Source organism: Parus major, chromosome 5, assembly GCF_001522545.3.
Source record: "Parus major isolate Abel chromosome 5, Parus_major1.1, whole genome shotgun sequence".
NCBI lineage: Eukaryota > Metazoa > Chordata > Aves > Passeriformes > Paridae > Parus > Parus major.
Genome location: NC_031774.1, coordinates 46,831,184 through 46,853,004, shown reverse-complemented (window position 1 = coordinate 46,853,004; position 21,821 = coordinate 46,831,184). Strand labels below are relative to the sequence as shown.

The following is a 21,821-nucleotide window of genomic DNA, read 5'->3' as shown; positions in this document are numbered from 1 at the left end:
TCAGCTCACTGTTTTTGCAACAGCTGCACTTGCCTAGCCCTCAAGTAGTTAGGAAGTATTGACTTCAGTAACACAGAAAAATATGAGCTAAAATAATTTCTTCACTTAACTAAAATTTCATATTTCCGGTGGAAAAGGTCAAAACTTTAACATTTCCATTTTAAGGTTCCAAACACAAGTCCGAAGGGTTGATTTAGAAGAGAAGGTAATTTGTGGGAATTGTAGGCCAGATGGATGGAGGTTCATTTCTCCTCCATTGTTTTTAGTATGTCTCTGACAACACCCCACAGTTGAGTGTTTGTGCTGTTCATTGTTTTTTACTGTGAGGGTCTTGGCTGGGAGCTGTTAGTATATCCAGGTGACCCAGCCTGCAGCAGAGAATGCAGCATTCCCATCCATAGCTCTCATGAGACACTGCAGTGACATCTGAATCTCAGCTTGGATTAAATGACCTTTTTTTTCAACTCCATGATTTCTGAGTGATAATATTTTGGAGTGAGGGGAAAAGGAAAATAAGCGAAAAAGTTTTCCTGAAAAATGTTATGTGCATGCAATGTGATTGCAAGACTTTTGTTGAGTCTCAGTGGGGATATCACAATGGTGGAACATTGACATGTTTTGTGGTTGTTGAAAAATTTATGCAGGATTTGAAAGAGCATCATAAAGGGAGAATTCCATCAAGAAGAGAAAGTCTCTATTTTAGTTCTTATTAAAATTACATAAGTACTTTTGCTATTCTAGTTTAGCTAAAATGGATGTTTATTATTTTGGGGGAGCTGGAAAGCTTTCACTCTAGCAACTGCACTTTGAAAAATTATCTTTGGAGGTCTGAGATTGGCATCTAATTGAATTGGTAGCACAGTGCAAAGTCTCACACTTGTAGTTGCTGGTCTATCACTGCTGCTCATTTGTATTTGTCTTCCTGCTGCCAAATTGTGAATGATTTGTGTCAAGGCTGCAAAATATTTGTATGAGAGCAGTAACTCTCCAGGGCAGCTTGTGCCTCATGAGGGACTGCTTTTCAAATCTGTTGTGATGCTGATTCCTAGATGGGAGGAACAGAAATTAAATTTAAAGAGAGAAATCTAGAGCTGCCTTGCAAAGGTTTGGAGAATTCACATACAGTCTCGTGCTTCGTTTCAGTGCAAAATGATACTCATACTTGATGAAGACACCCATTATTTGTCAACAGCATGAATATCAACCTACAAGTCAGCTGCTTGAACAGGCATTAGGCTCAGAGAATAGTGAAAATTCCTCTTAGATCTTCTTATTTTTGACATTCACACTGCTGACAAATGCTAAGCTGAAAACTGCTCAGATGTGGAATGGACAGCTATGAAAGAAAATCGTATTAATTATAATTTTACAGGGTAACTAGAGCATTTCTTTTCATCAATGAGTCCTTCCTAAAACAGTTCTGCTAAAAGAATGCCCTGAAGGGCCTGGCAGCACTCCCCAGTAGTTCAGGTTTCTTGATCCACTGTAAAAGATATCTATCAATAAATGCTGGGAAATAAGATCAGACACTTCACAAGAAAAGCATCTCTGGCTTCAACACAGTATTATCACATATTGTTGAGCTGAATTGGCTTTAGCTAATGTGAGAAATCCTTCGCTCTGTTTTTTGCTGGAAGGTAGAAGTGACTGGAGAAAGAGTAAGGGGATTAATCTGGGTGATGCTGAAGCCAAAAGCCCCTCCAGTGTGTTCCCAACTTCAGGATCCATAACCATGCTCTGCCCTGTCCTTTCTCATACCCCCATCCCACCAGCTCTCCTCTGCACTCCTCTTGGGCCCTCCTTCCTGCACATATGGAACTGGGACTTCTATCAAATCTGTCTCCTACCTACACTGAAGAGGTGCTAAAGAGTGCAGTAACAGCAGTCATCTGGTTGTAGGGTGTAACAAGGGTTAAATGCTTTAGTAGGAAAGTGCAGGCAGGGATTTATTTGCATTGAGTCTGGATCTGTTGTATTAATCCCTCACTTCCATAAGAATCAAATTTGGAGTAAAAAAAAATTCTATTGTGCTTAAGTTGAAATTTCATTTACTGGTTTCAAAGGGCCAGACCCAGTCAAACTCTTTTATCTCTGCTTTTCTGTAGCAGGAAGAGAGGTAGTGACCTCAAGGTATCATAACTCAGCTGTGTTTTTATTCAATCTATATATAAATTGTGTCTTCTGGGGTAGTTTGTTTTCCCTCGTAAAAGCTCAACTTCAGTGTATCACCAATTTTAGGCACTAAGGCAATTGGTAATAAAATACCACCTAGTGGGTTAGTGCCTCTTTCTACATAGTAACTACCAGAACCAAGCAAGTATGCTACTACCTCCATCCCTGCATCTACCCTGGAAATACTCAGGTTCTTCCAATATGAAATGGTCATAAGAAATGCTGAAAGCCATTTGACCACTCTGCTCCATGAGAGAACTTTCACCAAGTTGCATCCATCAGTTTTAATACTCAGATGGGTTGAACTTTTGGGAAGATCCATATGGAGTGATACTTCAAAGGTGCTTCAAGCAACTTCTAAATTTCCTCTGTGTGCGACTGGTGACTGCAGAATTGGACACTACGTGACTGGCACACCAGGTACAGATGTGTGCTGCTGCACAGATCGAGCACCAGAGGAGACCACACGTGATATTATGTTGTGCTGCAGCAAGGTTATGTGATGAAGGCACCCTCAGTTTGGCAGTGGTAAAACAGCTGTTTTCTATGGTCTTGGTGTTAGAGGGGTATTACCACTTTTTTTAAAAAATGTAGATTTTCTTTTAAGAATCTTTTCCATGGCATGTCAGAAAAAAATTAGTAATAGCGCCATCTCTGACATTTGTAGATTTCTAGGACAGGCTTCATCACTGTCTGGGGTTCAGCCTCTGTGTAAGCAGAGGACTTTTCCATACATTTCGTGGATTAAAAAAGTGATCTCACAACCAGTGATTCCTGTAAAACATAGAAAAAGCAGATTAATAACTGCTTCAAAAATATAGAATACTTCCAAGTAATTCTCTGCCATGTTTTTTCTGTAAAAACCTGCCGTTCTCACTCTGTCCCCAAAAGACTGTAATCAAGAAGTAAAAGCAGGAGATCTAAAGACAATTCATAAATTAACACAGGGTAGAGAAAACCAGATAATTTCAGTATTATGTGATTTTTGGGTTTGGGCAAGTGCACCATGAATGCAAGTTATGCATTTAGAGCAAGTGCAGCTCTAACAAAACCTTCATCTGGTGTAAATAAATGCAGATTCAAAAACAGTCAGTGGAATTCAATTCATTTTAATCAGCTCTGGAGGTGACTGTCTATTAAGCTTTTTGTAACATCTGCAAGTACCTGAATAATAGTAAGACACTAAGACTAGAGGGAAGTGGGAAGTAAACACAGTAAAGAGGATTAATGAGAGTTGTTTGGTAAATAAGCAACTGAGATGGGGGAGAGCAGGACATGCAGTGTGTAATCCTATTTCTGCATCTCACTGGTGTGTCAGTGTCTGTGAGGGGAGTAAGATATTTACATAAAGGGAGAAATAAATCCCTGTATAAAATTAAGATAAGAGCCATCTGTCAAACCTCGAAGGGGAAAGCAAAGCTAAGCATCCTGGTCTTTATGGCAAATGATGTTCCAGCTATTTAACCTGGCAGGGAGTGTTTCAGATGGTTTTCAAACATGTGAAAATATATGCTCAGTATTTCTGGAACATCCCTACAGTCTGAGAGGAGCGGGTCACTGTGCCTGGTGATGTGGCTCCTTGGTTCTGCTGGATTTCAGGTAGGATGGATCCATCTGTTCTCAGATGTACTGCAGGGTTTGCTGCCAAAGAGCCCTCCTGCTAAATCAGCAGGGAAAGTGGGCTGATGATAGTCAAATTTTACATGATATACCTTTTATTCACTGTTCTAACTTTGTGAAGCCACTGTTTTATATGTGTCTCATAGCCTGAGAGAAAAGTACCATAAATGCCTACATAGACACTTCCTTAAATAGGTACTGAGTTCACCTTCAAATAATAATTAAATGGAAGAAAATATTGTACTGAAATAAAATGACAGGTCATATTTAAACTGTCTTAAAATTAATTGCTCAAGTATTTTTAGGGTGCTTAGCGTTCGTGTATGATTTATGGCCCCTGTATACTGCAAAGTCCAGTTCCAGAAATGGGAGCAAGGTTCTGAAATTTGGCTTTGTTTGACAAGATACTTGCAAGGGGAAAGCACTGAGACTTTCCTGAGGAGGCCAAGAACAGTGGGGGCTGTGGTGAGGGTGTCCCATGGTGCAGGGATTTATGTCCCACTAAAAAGACCACAGCCCTGCACTTTCCCCCGGCCAGTTTTGTACCACCCGCTCCCCCAAAAAGCAAGAACTGTGTAGGCCTCTCCACAGCCATCTCCTATGAGCCACTGAGGCTAAGCATGGTCTAGTCCAAAACCAGTATTAATTGCAACAAAGCAGTGCTGTTTAGCCTGAGCAGAGAAGACAGAATCCTAAACGTACTTAATTGCTTTGAAGAACAATTTGCAGCATGACTGATGACAGACAGGTCAAGGTGAATTGAAATTGTTAAACTTTCCTATTCTCCCTGACACATTAGAGGAGTTTGTACTGAAGTGGAACCTTAATTCCTAGCAGGTGAGGGGAAAGACAGTAATTACTCAGAAGACAGAGTGAGATAGGTGGTGGAAAAGATAGGTTTAGAAGTACTGTTTGAGTGGGAGATACCCAAAGGGAAGAAGTTGTTCTGTGGGGGCAGATCTCTGTGCCTTCGATGCAATTCATTGATGTCAGACCAGTTCAGCTCTGCAAAAGGGATCAATCCCTAGGAAGTGCCATTCAAAAGAGAATAGAGTCTTCATAGGCATATTTTAAAATTTTGGAAAAGTAAGGAAAGGATCTTTGCATTTTGGCCTGATTCCATTGTCTGAATGTTGATGTTTATCAACAGGATTAGTATCTACCACTGAAAACCACTGTCCAGGTCTTGTCACCTCCAAACAAAGCCCAACATCCCCATGAGTTTCTTGCCCTCTATGCCTAGTCATCTCCCAGTGGTGAATTGACTCCCGTCCTTGGAATGAGGCTGCAGATGATCTACTAAAGACAATTTAAATACCCTGAGCAACCAATCCTTCTGCAGGAGATCCCATTTCTTAATCATCAAGAAATGAGTTCATAGAATCACAGGATGGTTGAGGTTTTCAGGGACAGTTTAAAAGCACCTAATCCAAACTTCTGCCCTAACAGAGTCAGCTAGAGCAGCTTGCTTATGTCTGTGTCCTGCTGGGTTTTGAATATCTCCATGGATGGAGAGGTTTTGTTGGTTTTCTTGTGTTCTTTCAAATTTATCACTATTTACTAAACTAAATGTAGCCCTGCTTGATGAAAACTGAGTGCTAATACAAGGAAGATCAGTTGTTCTACCAACAACTGTATTGAAGTCTAGATGTTGGTTGTGCAACAATTTTGAGGGTAGTGTTTATGAGACAAGCTGTTGAAGAGCTTTACAGCTTGACCCAAGCCCAGTGGAGATGCCAGAGCTCCTCTGTATTTATTCTGCTGATTCAGTGGCATCAGTGGGGATTTTGGACAGGGGGCTAGTAGTGTGTGCTGCATGATGTTTTTTGGGTACATCAAAATGAAGAAGGATTGGTGCAATTTTTTAAGTAGAATAGCAAAAGTATTCCAACTACTTTTTAGGCTCTTTTGACAGTTCAAGGGCTGATGAGTGAAGTGGATAAAATAGCCTTTTACTTGGAGAGATGGCTCAGCCAAGCCACATGGGCACTGCTGTGCAGAGCAGTTTGTTTTGCTGTTGTCTGTGCAGAATGTGTTGGTCAGAAAAGCAGAAGGACCTGCTCTCCAGTGCTGTCAGTCTAAGATTTTTATACCTACTACATGTTTTGTAACTTGTAGGGTAGCATTTCTCTGTCTCTTCTAAGTTCTTCAAACTCACAAATTCTGCTAGGGAGAAAGCTTGTGGTTATAAATGGATAAAATGCCCCACTGTTTCTCATAGCCAGGAACACTGAAAGCCTCCCAGAGATTTTAGGCATTAGCATAAAACAAGTGGTCTAGTTGTTTCACAGAATACTGTTTTATGGATCATTTTCACTTGTTTTCTCCTAGTTAGTGATATATTGACAAAGGTGCCAATGGAAATCTGTAGAGAATTATGGTCTGTCCTGTGACAAATTAATTTTTTGGTGAGGCCAGAAACAAACTTGCCATTTTTTTTCCATTTTCTACTGCAGATGAGGGTTCCACACCGAATGGGCAGAAGTCTACCCATACAACCAAGTATTGTTGAGAGTTACTGCCCCAGTGCCACTCTGATAGCCACAGGTGGATTTTACACACTTGTGACAGAATATAATGCTCATGCTGCTCTAATTATATTGGTTGCAGCATTCCTGATTTACCCAAACACAAATAGAAGACACAAGTTAATACTAGAGCTCTGAAACTCTTAAAGGAGAGGTGCTAGCTTCACCATGATGTTTTTATTACATTTTTTCCTAAAGACAAAGAAATTAAATTTTCTTAGGCATTCATTTAATTTTTTTAGCTATTCATATTTTTTGCAAGCTGATGCGAGGGCACTTGTGGCTGACCCTGTGAGTGAGAAGCCACAGCTGAGGCTGAGGCATTCCCAGAATAGTGTGAAGAGACATTTGAAAATCTTTCTGTCTTGGTTATCTGGAGTATCTGAGTTTAGGACTGAGCTTAGGACCTGCAAGAACCCAGCAGCAGCAGCAGCCAGCAGTTTCCTGGGTCAATATTTTTATGACTCAGAGAAAATTGTACCCATGGTAGTGGGGTGGGAGTGTAGATCCATACTTCAGCTCCTTATCACCCAGAAATACCCTCTGCACAAAAAGAATCCCATGGAAACCTCCTTAGTCTTATTGCCCCCTTTTGCTTTCCAGAAGGGATTTGCAGTGCATTTTGAGTAAAAGCAGTAAAGCCTAATTTCTCCACTGGCTGAACAACTGCAGCTCCTGGTGACTTGAGCTGGTTTTGAGGGTCCCAGCTGAAGGGAGAACACATCTCACACCCCTTCACCTTGTTCTGCTGTTTGCTACCTACAGTCACATTGTCCAGAGGGAAAGAGCTCAGACAGGGTTCCCCTCTGCAGATCTGTGACACTCGTGGGGTTTACATCAACCTGAGCCCCTTGGACCTGTGCTGCCACTGCTTGAGGGGCTCATAGTCTGATTTCTGCTGCCTCTGTCCTTCCTTCTCTGCAACCCCAGTACTTACTGCTCAGTATCTGTGGTGCTGCAGGGTTGCTAAGCAGCACACAGCTCCCTGCTCACAGAGCCTTGCCGTGAAGGCAAGGCACACAGTAGGTCAGGATGGACAGAGCTGGGATGGGTAATGATTGTGTCTGCTGGGGTGGTCCCTCTCCACAGCACCCTTGCCTTGCTGTCACCAGAGTCCCCTCCACCAGCAGGCACATGGTCACTCCCTCTGGTGGGGCTGGGCTGGAGAACGATGCTGGTTTGTCCATCTTGGAGAGCTGTTGGCTAATTAGCCATGTCAGAGCATGGGGATGAGCATCACAACATCCATTCCCCAAGCTAAAGGCAGGGGGTGGAGTGAAGCACTAACAGAGGGATATGATGTGTGTAAACAGGTGAAGAGTCTGATCCCAGCCGTGTGCGAGGCAGCAGTGGGAAAACAGGGTCATTGCTCATTGCAGCCTTTGAAAGATATCATGAAAAGAGGACCCATGAGGAGAAATTGTGCTGCCTTTGATGTCTGCTTTTGGAGGCAGTGGCATAAAACCTTATGAAAAATATTAATACTCCCAAGCAGCTGGAACTGTAGTTTCTTCCCTTTACTGGCTCTGAGCCCTGAGAAGCCAGTATGGAGACTGGCTAAACCCAAGTTCTTCATCAGAAATTGTCCCCAGTTACAATCTAAAGCTGCACAAAACCAAATCTTTGCATAGACATCAGGGTGAGCAGGACTTGCTGTTTTCTCTGCCTCTTCATGGACTTGCCCCATTGCACACCTGGAGCATGGGAAGGCTGGAACTATCCTGCGCAGTCCATGGACTTTGTGTTTGCACGGTCCAGCTGTGCAAACTCTTCATTGTGAGTGGAGAAAGCCAGAAGCAGCTACATGAATATCAGTGATCTCAGCCTGGTTGAAGGCAGAGACAGATTGCCTCGAATGCAAAGTGATCTAGATAGCTGCAAAGGTCAGTTAATTTTATGAGTTTTAATTTTCTTCTCAGCTCCTTGCATTTATTTGTCTTGCAGACACTCTTCGTTCAAAGACATTTCTGTAACAGAAAATCTGCAGAGAATTTTTGTTCATCTGCACAGAAATTAATCATACTATTTAAATAATGTTGTGATATTATATTTATATGAGTCTGTGAAATAGCAGTAGCTTTGTTCTTCTGTATGGATCAAATCCATCATTCAAGCTATTGCCTATGTTGGACAGTGATTAAATGGCAAGGTAGTTATCTGCATTCAACAAAATATCTACACAAAAATATACACAATGTACCATAATTTGGGGGATGGAAAAGTCCATTGCCTAAAATGCTAGTATCTAAAGTCACTTGACTGATGAGGGGCATACTGTGCTTGAGAAAGAGCAAGAGAGCAGGGAAGAGCAGCCCTGGCTCATCTCCTCTCTCTGTCCCTTATTATTTCAACCCCACATTTTTCTAGTACTGATGCCCACCCTGACCCAGAGCACAGTCATCAACAGCCATTCATTTTGCAAACATGGCAGGGAATTCCTGTTCCTTTTTCCTCCACCACTTTCCTTTCCAATACAGACATCTTTTTGCAAGGACACCTCCTAATGTTTCTCCAGTTTTCTTAGGTAATGTTAAGAATCTGTTAAAAATTTTGAAGATAGCAGGGATTGAGTAGTTGTTCAATCTCTTCCAGAAGGTCTAGAGAATTTTAAAGAACTAAGAGAGAGATCTATGTTTGGACTTCCACTGCTGTTTTTGTACTACAGAGTGGAAGATAAGTTTGTTGCCCTCATGCCAGCACCTGTGAAAACATGCATGTCTCAGTTTTGTGGGGGCAGGTCATGCCTAATGCAGCAGAGTTACAAATAATCCCACTTTTCTGGGTGGAGCACATGTATTTCCAGTCCCAGGGTGCTTCTGAGATGTTTAGCAGAGCATGGTGCTCTCTGAGCTGATCGCCATGACTGTGCCCCAGCTGCCTGCACTGCTCTGCAACGGGACAGGCCTTTGAGGAGCAGGAGTGTGCCCAGCTCATCCCCAAAGGGCACTGCCACGGCAGTCGCCATCCCCCAGACATGTTTTGTCTTTGTTCAAAGTGCCTTTGTTTCATACATTTAAATGTCTTTTTAAAAATTTATTTTTAAATTTATTTTTTATTTCTTTCTTGTTTAGTAGCTTTTTGCCAGTCTGAAAAGCTGGCATTATGAGTTCATTCTTTTACTTCAGTCCCATTCATTTTTCTCCTTTTATAATCAAAACATATTGACAATGTATTCTACACTGAAAACACCCAACAGATAATGTCAGCTGTAATATCCCTCCAGTCAATAAAACCTTTTAAAGATCATTAGAGGGAATGCAAAGAATGGATTATTATGTGAGGGGTCACTGTAAGTACTTTTATCAATTATGTCAGTTAATTGTCCAGTATCCTAATCATAAAGCTGCTTCTCTTCCTTATGATTAGTTTTGTATAGGAGCATAATTCTGAAGTTAGCTTAATTGAAGGCTTAGTAGGAAATGGAATTGCATCCATCACCTTTGTCTCCCAGGGACAGATCTTCTTCCTGTGTAACATCAGAACAAATCCTCCTCAAGTCCAACAAAGTCTGTGGAATTACTCTGACCTTGCACTACTGAAAATGGAGACTAAATTCCACTTCTTAAATTTCCCATGTGGCTCAGCAATCTACTGTCATTACCTGCAATCTGAATAGTCCAAACCCTCCCTTTAGACATACCCAGAGTGACTTCAGCTGGCTGAGAGAGATGCACTTCTGCAGAAGGTGATGTGCCCCCATGCTTTGCAGCCCAAGTGCAGCAGCTCAGGGAACCTTTCAAGTGCTGATGAATGGCTGCCGAGCAGCTTGGAAATTTTTTTTTCCATGGGAGAAACACTCAGCAAAGGCTCAATCCATGCACAGAGAGGGGAATTTGAGTGTGAACCATCCCAAAAGAGAAATCGCCCACATGCCAGCAGGGCTCGCTTAAATATACTCCAGAAACTGGTCAGCTAAAATTGGCTGTGAGGCAGAGCCAAGTTAGCTGTAAATCACAGGCTTCAAAATGCTCACGTGAACAGTCAGAAAAGTAGAAGCTCTCCTTGGGAGTTGGTATCTTGGAGTTATGTCAAGCTATCCTGCAACATGATTTCCAGAGCTGTGAAAGAGACTTTCTCCTTTTGCATAATCGTCCTAGCACTATGCAAAGCACTTGCACAGATCTTCTCCCCCTCCCCACAAAAGATAGACAGAAAAGGTCTGAAGATGTTAAAAATTGCATGATTACTTGCTCTTGTAAATATTATTTATCATCTGACCACTAGTTCAGTTTGGCTAAGACTGAAGTACTCAAAGGTCTCTAGGGAAAGAATGGCCTTTTCTGATTTTTAAAAGACTTTTTATTTGTTTTCCTAAGGAGCAAAAAGGCAATGCAGCTTGAGAAAGGAGAACAACAAATGTCTAAAAGTGAAAGTACCCCAGTACACATAGTCCTTTCAAATGCTGCAATAGGTAATATTGTCCAAGATACCTATAACACTTTTGTAGCTCAGAAGAGTAAGTAAAAAAATCATATATTGTTATAAAAAGTAATTAACACTGGGACAAGACAGTTTGTTGGTCTTTTAGATGCTGGACTATCTAACTTGCCTGAGAGAAGATGGAAATATGGGGAGTACATGCAAAAGCCTTGGGAGATGAACACTGAGTGTGTTGGTAAAAGTTGTCCAGATGGAGCAGCTTTTTATTATAACTGTAAAACATTTTCTTTGTACGTGGGAGGTAGTAGAGCCAGTAACCTCTTCCTACAAGTAATGAATAGTGTACTGCCTGTTTTCTGGACAGATAGATGGTCCACATATGGCCATTAGCTAATTTAATAGAGAAAAACTAAGGTTCCAGAGAATTTTCATCATTAGGGTTTCTGCTTTGACTTCTGTCTTTATATTGTCAAATAAAATATATCCAGACTGGTTTTTTTCTTGTCTCTCCGAGACAGTGAGAGGTAGAAGTTAGAATGTGACTCCTTCCATGATTCTGAAGATTTTCAGAGAAGTGTCCTCCTCCAACATGAGCCCCATATGTCTGAGCCATAGCACCAGGCTGGCCAGCAAGGCTGGCTGTGTGTGGCTGCACAAAAATTGAATGGCTGTGTCCTGAAAGCAACTGCTGTCAGTGCACTGAGCTCCTCTAACAGGAATCCTGTTCACAAACCAGTCTTAGAAAGCAACTTCTCATGTCCCACCACTTGCTCTCATGGAAAGTGATTCCCCTCTGATGGCCAGCATGAATCAAGTAGTTGGTGAATGCCTTCAGTACTGAGATGCAAACAGCCTCCATTCATGTTCTTTATGTTCTTATAAACATTCAGGTTATACAGAGTGATGGTCTAGTAATTGAATAACATGATAAAATTTATTCTTCCATTCCTGTCTGCTAAATAAGGATGTATTTGAAGTGTGACTGTAGCCCACACATCATCTTGTCTGGGCTTCCAGCAGTGAAGTCTAGCCTAGAGCTCTCAGCAGAGCTGCCACAGGTACTGCTAGCATCCTAGCCCTGGACATGAAGCTGAGTGAAAATAAACTACACAGATATCTACTCTGATTCTTGGACAACTTTTTATAACCCAGAAAGATGCCACTGCAACTTGATCTCTGCTGGTGTATAGGTAGCCTGGATGTTTCTGTGGATATTTCTGCGTATTTCTATTTATATGTCCCGAGGATAGTTGCGTTAGATAGGATGTGTTGTATGAGACCCAATTTTATTGAAAATCATTATCTTCTTTGTGTTGATAGCTAATGAAATATTGTTATGGAGAAGAGCTTTGAGATCACTGCACATGGAAGTGAAACAGCTCTCTGATTTCCTTCTCCCTTCAGCCACTCTGCCCCAGGGATCAGCAGGCACACACTCAACATACCAGCACCAGAAATGGGGCTGACAAGTGGAGCTGCCCAGAGAACTTTGTTCAGGGGTGAAACAGCAATGAGGAGAGAGACAAGCTCTTTACATGCTACTAAAAGCACCTTCCAGAGAGGAACTGAAAACACAAAGGGATTTTTGGCATGGGCACCCTGTGCAGTGGCATAGATACAATTGTGCAAAGACAGTAGGAAATGCCTCATAGCTTTCACCTTTGGTAAAATCTCTGTCAGTTGATACTGATACCCATACAGTGCATGTGTATATATATATATATATATAGAGAGAGAGAGAGATTTTTGCAGTTGGCTTTTACCATTTACAATTTTTAACCACTGCTCAGCAAAAGGTGAAATCTCACTTTGAACTTCTGAGTACTGGTCAACAATTCATACCAAAAAACCAGTCTTTCCTCCTCTAACTATACCTGAAAAGAAGAATGACTATTCCTGTTTGTGAAGAAATAGGATATGTATTTCCCCAGAGAATAGTCCAGGACAGCAAATCCCCAAGTGGAGACAGGTGTCTCCTGGCAGTGCTGAGTCAGGTATGGGAACCCCAGAAGGAGGTGAATTTGAGATCTTGTCATGTCTCTGCTGCCAGCTCAAGGTCACCCCTTCCTAGCTTGATTGGATTTCCTTGGAACCCAGCCTTCCCAGATGCTGGACTTGATGCACTGGTACTCAACAGAGACATTGCAATGGAGGTAGTAGAAACAGGTTTGCAATACTCAGGTTGTTTTATGAAGACAGATTTTATTCTAAACTCTCATCCCTTTCAAGCATGAAGCATCCAGAAGTGTATGAGATGTGGATTGCACTGGGAATCTTAAACAACCTTGCAGTTTACTGTTCTGGACAAAACTTGTGTTCCCATTTCAGAGTGATCTTACTCTTCTTAAAGATTTATTAAGCCTATAATGAGGCATGATAAAGTCATGATTAAATAAATAGTCTTCTCTGGTTTTACTTGATTTTGTCTGGGTAGTCACAGACAGAGATTTTCTGAAGTGTGTACAAATGGGACACGAGGTGAAGCCCTCTCCTAGTACTCTATCACATAATAGAGTCTGCCTTACAAGCAGTAGGTCTATGCCAAACTTACACAGTTGCCAAAGCTGCCAAGGAAGGTTTTGTCAAATATACCAACTAAGTTTTGTAGCTAGGCATGATAAAGGACCTAAAACTATGCTTCATCTAAAAAAATTTATAAACGTAGGACTTGAAAATTGTGTTTGAATGTGCATCAGTACATTGACCTTTACCCAGGACTCTGCAGAGTATTGGTACAAGCCAATATAATGAGCCAATATTAAATTCTTTGATAAATAAGATATATAATGTGATCAGAAGCTCATCTGAAAGTTTAGCTTGATGTATGAAACACGCTATTAAACAGCTGTTTGATGCTTTCTTGATTTTAGGACTCGCGCAAGTTAATGCATGCATGGTGGAGAGGTCATTATGGACTCTGAGGCATCATTTCAGGCATGTGCTAAGCTGTACAGAGTTGCATGGCCAGAGTTTCATTCACAGATGTTTGGCATGAAGACCCAATTTGTTTGCTAAACAATGTACTGCAAATTATATTGTAAAACAATGCAAACCACTTATTAGTGAAAAGCCTGTTTCGCCTGCCACCAAGTGAGTATGTCACAGATATGAATAGTTCCCTACTAATTTCCTCACTAATTTGGAACATCCCTCTAATCAAAGAGGAAACCTGGAATGGAAATGCTTCATTTCAGCTTATCATCTGAAAGGGGGCTTGGAGTATTACACTTTGGAATATCATGCACAATTTGGCTTATTAGGCAGAAAATAGGATAAAAGGGTTCCCTTTGGTGTGCAAGAAGAAAATTTGCATGCTTGGATCTCAACAGTCAACAAAAATTGGAGTAAAAGGGTTAGTGGCACAGAGCTAGTGGCACACAGAGAGCCAATGCCCTAATGCAAGAGGACACTTGAAAAATCACAAGCCAAAATGACCTTGTATATCTAAATACATCGGCCAATTTAACCACAGTGACAAGTACATACCAGTGTGCCAAGCCAGTGATTTAAATGGCATAACTGGGGCAAGTCTGACCCCAAATCCCTGCCTGTTGTGTATTTGGAAACAGACTGAGAGAAGGAGTAAAACAGAGCAGGCTTCTAGCCTGAACTTTTACATCTGACAATAGTCTTTTAATTGAGACTCAAAAATATGACTGCTCTGTTTTGCTAGCACTAACCCTGAGCAATTGATAAGGCAGAAGCAGAATCTTGATAAAGTCTCAATTCCCCTATTTGCAGGATCTGAGAAAAAACTCTTCCACTGCATGCAAATTCCAGTGGTGTGATATCCCTGGCAACCTGTCTAGCAGGGTCTGCAGAGAGATCTCACATCAGAGGAGAGCCTCCAATCCACCCAGGTCTGTGCTGGGACACCAGCCTGGGGAGGGGAAAGTGCAAATTTCAGGACAACTGAAGCAGTGCATCTTAAAATCACTACTAGAAAATGTAAAAATGTAGATAAAAATGAGAGGAAGACATTTTTTAACATAAAGAAGAGGAAGTCTAGACAGGGAAGGAAAATGGAACTGGAGAGGTGCAGAAACATAGGAGACCAAATAAAAAAGGGGTAAATAGGAGAAAAATGGCAAGTAAAAGTGGCCAAAATGTCTTCATTTTTTAACTATTGATGGGTTTGGTACTGGGAGAGAAGAAAAACAAAAGAATTTTTGAAAGCAGCAGAAATGTTTAGACAGTCACACCATCTTTCCTGCCCTGAAAAAAAAAAAAGCATTGCCATCAGATTTTCCATTCTTCCTGTCAAGGATGTGGCATGGTGGATGTGTGCTTTCAGTGTCACAGAAGAAAGACCCACATGACCTCATGTCAGATGCAGACAGACACTGCATGTTGAGCACTGAAAAACAGTTCATCAAACCTCTTGGTCTCCTTAACTCTTAGTCTCTCCTTCCCTTGCATTTCCATTGTCTAATAGCTGAAATAATGACTGATATTAACAAGCTTTAACTCTTAACAGGTAGAGAGGCACAAAAAAATCACAATCAGAAGTATTTTTGTTGAAATTGCAAGCAAACAAATTTACCTGCCCGTGATCACTCCCCATAAATCTTTCATTAATACTGTGCTGAAAATAAATATCACTAACCATTTTTTATTAATTGCTGTTTGTCTTGTTAAACATTGAGAAGAACAACAGCACAGACTGACTTGTAATACATGTATCTGGTCCTCTTTTTGCTCTCAGCAACACCTTAAACTCCAGAGACTCATGTCTGAAATATCTGTGTGGAAAGCACAAAGCTTTTTTCCTCCTGCTATGTTTAAAGCTTCAAGTTAAGCCACTTTTGAGAAGGGAAGTTGTGGGGGGAGGCTACAAGATAGAACATGGTCTGTTACAGGACTTAAGCTCACGTCTCCCTTTTCAGAGTAACTATAAAATCCTAAATAAATGATTTTGCTCTGTGATGTACAGATGTTTGATAGTTTTCTGCACTTGCTGAGAATTTCCAGAATTGTCTCACAATTAACATGTATGTGATCCTGGAGTTTATTACCAAATAGTATGAGTGGCCACTAAACAAAACAAGAAGGTGATGGTGCTGGAAGTCTGGTAGGTCACAGCAGGCACCACATTTCAGTCACTAACTCAGAAACCTAGAACACAGACACCTCTATCTGGGCTAGCAGACTAGCCTGCCTTTACAGACAGTGCAGGGAAACACAAATGCCTTGGGCACAAAACATCTGACATATGTTGGGTTTCCACTTTAAGCTGTTCTGAACCATGTTTCATAAGTACCTGTTTTTCTCCACTATCTGTGGAGATTGTCTGGGGAGATCACCACAGGTGTACATACCTGCACTGGTCAGATGAGTCCTAGTGACTGAACATGGTGGTGATGACTGCTGAGGGAGCTGGGGCCTTGGTGGATACACCTGGTCATCATCCCAGTTTGAATGATATGACACCTCGAGGAGAAAGGTCATGACTGCCCCAAGGCAGAGCCCAGCCCAGCAGCCAGCCTTGTTTCAGAGATGAAGGTGGTGATGGAGGACATTCTTTCCAGCAGCCTTCATCTCATGTATCCATTAACAGACTAGCATGGGGACACCAATAGCACATCATGACACCTTGGGATAAGACCTGTCACCTTCCAGGTGTCAATATGATTATTGACAAAATTAGCTGCTGCTTTGGCCTGTGTTCAGAAAGAGAAAAATAGACAGGATAAATTCAGAATGATTATGTACCTTACATGTCCTCACTTTCGATCTGTATTGACAAAGAAGATGTTGATCTCTGTTCTTTCTTCTCTCCCTACCCTGCCTGTGCATCCCCGAACCTGGGTCACCCAAGGAAACCAATGAGAAAAGAAGAGAACGGAACCAGTCGGTCCGAATATGCAATGACCTCCTCCCAGAACAACAAAACAGTTGATAACAATGCGGTTGTATAATCCCCGAGACCCCGCCAAGGCGCAGGAGGTGGTAAACTCTCAAAGCACACACATGGAGTATGCAAGGTGGGTGAAATGAGGCAACCAAGGGAGCTCGGTGGCCAAGGACTTCATTTCAGAAACAGCTCACGCATCAGTGATCCAGAAGAGAAAATCAGGCTGCTCTCCAGGCTTGCTGCTGCTCCAAGGGAGGATAAACCCACCCACCTGGGCTGCCCAGAGAAAAGGCCTCACACAGGCATAAGCATTGCATGCTGCATCCCATGAAAGCGATGTTGCGATGCCTCCCGCTTCTTCTTCCTCTCTTCCTCTACTTTTACGTTTGAATTAAGTGTCCACAAAAAATCTTCTGAAGTAGGATCTCTTGAGGAGAGGGTGATCTGCCAGAGTGGCAGTAGTTTATCACAGATGGGTCAGAGGGAGGTGTCTCCCTTTAAATGGGAGGAGACTACCCTCTAAATGGTGAGAGGTGTTGCCTATGTGCTTTGCCAGCCTGTGCGGTTTCATACGATGATGCTGCATTTTTTTTATTCTTACTATTTTGTTATTAAAATGGGAACAAAGGTTTCTGTTAAGCAATCAAGCAAAATTGGCCTGAACTTGTGACTTATCCCAGGAAATTTATCTGTGGTCTGATGACTATGCAGTTTTCATGGCTGAAGGTTTTCAGGCAGAAGAAATAAAAATGTAAGATTTTGGCAATTAACATTGCTATTGAAAGAGATGTTATCAAGATGTGCTTTAAAGATTACTACTTCATAATCAGCCTCCTTTTTTGCACCACGCTTTTATTTTATCTTTAAAAATGTTCCTTTGTGAGATTCCATGTTTCTCTGTGTTTGCATCTCACTGATTCCCCAGGGAAACTCCTACAGGAAAGATACTGTTTACATCTTGGTGTGAGTGTTTGGGCAGGATCGTGTTGAAAGGACTAGCAGCCTTTTGAAATTCTCTTCGTTCACTGGTTAGTGTTATTGCCTGAAAGTGTTGATTCTCCTGAGCTGATGCACTGAGGACACTGCAGGTCTGGCTTGTAGGACCACTTTTGGGGGTCTGGTAGCTGGTTTTGCCCACATTACCTCAGTCTCTGCCTCTCCTGAGCTGAGACTGACAGTGGTGCCAAGTTCAGCATACAGTTCAGTATACTTTCCATGACATGGATTGCAGAAAGATAAAGCAAAAGATAAAGCAAAGCTGAATCTACCCAAATTCATTTCACGTAGGATCTCAGGTCAGACTCAATAAGTAGCCCTTAGGATAGAGGTGATGAGACTAGTTGAGATGCTGGTCTTTCCCTACCTCCTGAAAACTTTCCTTTGTGTCACATCTCCACATGTATATCTCCATTTACCTCTGTGCTGAAAGTAGTGATGCAGTCAAAGACAAATTTGCACCCTGGCTTCTGGTCTGGACATAAAGCTTTGGTACCACTCTGTCTCCAAGTCTGTGGGTAACTCCCAGGCACTGAGCAGTCTCACTCTGGGACCTGGCTGCCCCCCAGCTGCGTTGTCCCTCAGTACTGCAACACACCAATACTTTCAGTTTTATATAAGGATGTGCCTGAACTGCAGAAATCAGACCTTGATTTTGAGCCCATTCCAGCCTGTGTGTAATCTATTCCTGGGATGCAGAGTTTGGTGTGATGGTAGAGGAAGACGTTCTGCAGATCTTCCCAAAAAAAAAAGCTCTGGAATGTTCAAATCAGCAGTCTCAGCTCAGGCCCATCTGCAGTCTTCTATTACCTATCAAACAATAGGGTGTATGTAAATATAAGTACCTTTTCAATTATAAAATGAAATGCTGCTATATATTGCTCTTGAGAAATTTATGTAGTTATTCATTTAGCTTTTTAGTCTGCCATCACTATGTAGAAGTTTAACTGCATAAAATTATTTTTTAAAGGTAGACTTTCTTGGGAAGTGAATGCAATTGCAAAAGTGAAAGGAGGCAAGTAACCCTTTTCCCATGAGTATGATCATTCCTAGCCACATTAATGTTGTGTGTTGCACAAGACACAGTGATATATTCTTAGATCCAAAGTGGGATTAAAATGACAGAATTTACAATCTGAGTATAGTATCCCAAATGTTGATTGCCTAAAGCACTTAGCCCCCAAAATACTATAATAAAAATACTACAAGTATATTTCTAGAATATTTTTAATCTATAACATTTATTTTGGTGTAGTTACCTATGTTTGCCTTTCTTTTTTTACTCCACTTGTTTCAGCCTAAATGTGGAAACGTGGCATAGTTTGAGACTGGTTGCATGTTTATCTGAAAGTATAAAGTATGAATGCAGAAAAGTTTAGCATAATATGGGCTCAGGATTAGCACTTTTTCCTAAAGTTTGTCAATTTTATTTGTTTCCTAATACAGCTTTAAAGGCATGTTCTGTAAAGTCAAAATTGCAAAAGGGATTTGTAGGTCATTATGTCCATCAAAATGTCTGTTTTTGCAAAAAAAGAGTAAAAAGAGATAGTCACCAAACACTGTCTGATTTTCAATAATATCAGTGGTAAAATGTCCACTAGAGAAGATCCTCGTGCATGACACAACCACAAGCAAGCCCTGCCCATGGCCCATGAAGAGAGAACATAAACTTTATGTTCTTGAAGAGAACATAAACTTTAAAAACTTCATGGAGAGAGGAGAGGCAGGGCATTGCAAGACACAGCACATGCCACCTAGGATCCATTTCCAACTCTGCCACTGATCTGCTGTTTACTAGCATGTCATTTTGCCTCTCTGTGCCTCAGTTTACCCATCTGCATAATCAAGGCAAAGTAGGTACCAGCTCTGTGGCAGTATTTTGAGAGAAATACATGCAGCTTATTTGCTAGGTGATATACATGATCATTACATGCAACATGCTGATAAATGTATCAGGCACACAATTGCCATAATAGTTCTTGAGCAAACATTCCTCATGTGATTTTATAATGTGTTAGCCACAGAAAGGCAGCTGCAGACAGGCTGAGAGCTGCTCTTCTGATTGCCCAGACCCTTTGCTCTCAGCCCTCACATCACAGTGTGGCAGGGAGAGGTGGGAAATCTTGCATGGGGTAGTTTTGCCTTTAGATTCCTGCCCAAGTACAGTTGACTACATTGTACCAAAGTGATCTTGGGAAAGGCGCTTGGAAAAGTATGCTGGAATCAGATGGAAGTCTTCAGAAAAGGGAGGCTAGACAGGGCATGTCACTGAGGAGTGATTTCTGAGGCTGCTGATGGGGTTTAAGGTTGTGTTTAACACTCTACAGACCTCTCACAAAGGTTATGTAAAGAGAGGCTTCTGTGCTTCCTTATTGTACTATAATTAAATACAAAGAGAAAGGAATAGGCCACATACATAAGCGTTTCACGAAGCAGTGATCTTGGATCTGGGGAACTGGCAACCCAGCTCTTGCAACTGCAGCATTTACAAACATTTTGGGTTCCTTTTTAGCCACTAAAATATCAGGGGTAGAAAGGACCTGGCTAGCTCCATTCACAAAATAGATCCCCAGCAGGCGTGAAGGTGGCCAGTTTTTACACAGAAGGTACTTGCTGTGCTCTGACCACCACCAGACAAACTCAGCAAACTGCTGCCCTCGGTCTGAGGGAGAGCAGCAGCTCCAAATCTCCTCTCAAGGATCACCACTAGCAGGGAATGCAGCTTAAGGGCCTGAGCTGCAAAGTGTTGAGTTTCCTCATTCCTCACAAGACAGGAAAGTGGAGCTGATGCCCCAGCCCTGCTGCCCTTCCTGTCCCACACCTGACACAGCGGTGTGCCCAGGGAAGCATTTCTACCTTGGACAGATGCTGCAAAAACAGACATGGAAAGAAAGGGGAAAGTTCTAAGAAGTATAGAATATAAATATACTGATATATATATCTATACAGAGACCTAATTGTCCAGTCTTGCATGCCATGTGGTCACAGCACGTGGAGAAAGTATGGGCACCCTGCTCCAACCAGGTCATGACCATAGAAGCTGACAAGCAATGGAGAATCAGGCCTATGGTAGATATGTATTTACAATACTCCCTGCACCTGTACAAACAAAAATATATTATTTTAAACTGCAAAATAGTGTGTTTAAATCAATGCATGAATGTAAATATTCTAAGATCTGCCTTCTTGACTGTGTACCACATGTACAGATGAAAACGAATATTGTTTATAGAAAATCTGTATCAGTGGTTAAATGACTAAAGAGAAAAAAAATATCAGAGTTAATGTTGTCATGTTTCTCAAACAAGCCATTAATGTATATTTAGTATTTAAGGATATTGCTCAATAAGTATGTTCTGTACCAAAAACTGTGTTGCATATACAGATTGTGCAGTACCCTATTTTAAAAAGGCACCATAATTAATTTTTATTTTAAATAAAAATGTACTTGTAAAAACTTTGCTGTGTCCTGTTGGTTGTATAGCTGAGAGCATTGAATGGGGGAATGCCTGCACTGCCTCTCCAGGCACTTCTCTTATTGCCCAAATTTATCAGACTTTCTTGAAGTTCGTGGCTGCTGCTTGTGCATGTGTCCAGACGGATCCTGGTTCTGTCTCACCTAACCCTGCAGCTCTTGTCCCAGATATGTGCACTGCTGGTGGTGCATAAACAAAGGGATTACACTCCTGCATTCCTACAGCCCCCCAAAGCTCATGAAACCCTTTCTCTTATGCTGAGGGGCTGGAAGTTTCAGAGTCTAGTTTTAGAGTGATTTCTTCATCTTTCATATAACATTACATATCTTTATGTATTTTGGTGCAAGAGATAATGTTCACCATTTATATTCTAACTCCCTGGATAGGTTTCACCCTCCTTTTCCACTCAAGAACAAAAGCAGTTTATGGACCAGCCCTTCAGCAGATGGGCACTGACACACCGTAGCTAAACCTACATCCTTTGGCTGGGATTCCCCACTCCCAGTTCTGTGCCTTTACCAGACAGAGGTGAAGGGCTCAGCCCCTGTGAGGGCCTCTGAAGCCAAGGGGCTGCCACAGCCTGCACTCCTCCTTCACTGCAGGGCTCCTCCTTCCCCAGCCAGAGGAGGAGGCTGAAGCAATTCCCTAGTGAATGCCAGGTACCTGCACGAGGTCAGCTAACACCTGCCACGGGATGGGAGGATTTTATTTAAATAGGGAAACATCTTGGTTGTCTTCAATTCCCAAGACATTATTACCTAACAGTTTTTGTTGGTACCTTAGGAATTATTTCAT

General features: G+C 41.7%; 1 protein-coding gene across 3 annotated transcripts in view; it reads left to right on the top strand.

Annotated features, from left to right (window-relative positions):
* PRIMA1 (proline rich membrane anchor 1) overlaps window positions 1–21,010 on the top strand; it is a 50,495-nt gene extending 29,485 nt beyond the window's left edge. The window contains exons 4-5 of one of the 3 annotated variants that reach the window (XM_033515145.1): window positions 13,571–13,790; window positions 16,519–16,604. In XM_033515145.1, coding sequence (XP_033371036.1) covers window positions 13,571–13,586 — 16 coding nt within the window. In that variant the 3' untranslated portion in view covers window positions 13,587–13,790; window positions 16,519–16,604. Of the gene's footprint in view, window positions 1–1,143; window positions 2,734–13,570; window positions 13,791–16,518 lie in introns of those variants that run through there. The other 2 variants (XM_033515144.1, XM_033515146.1) reach the window with 2 other exon arrangements.
* The last annotated feature ends 811 nt before the right edge of the window (window positions 21,011–21,821 follow it).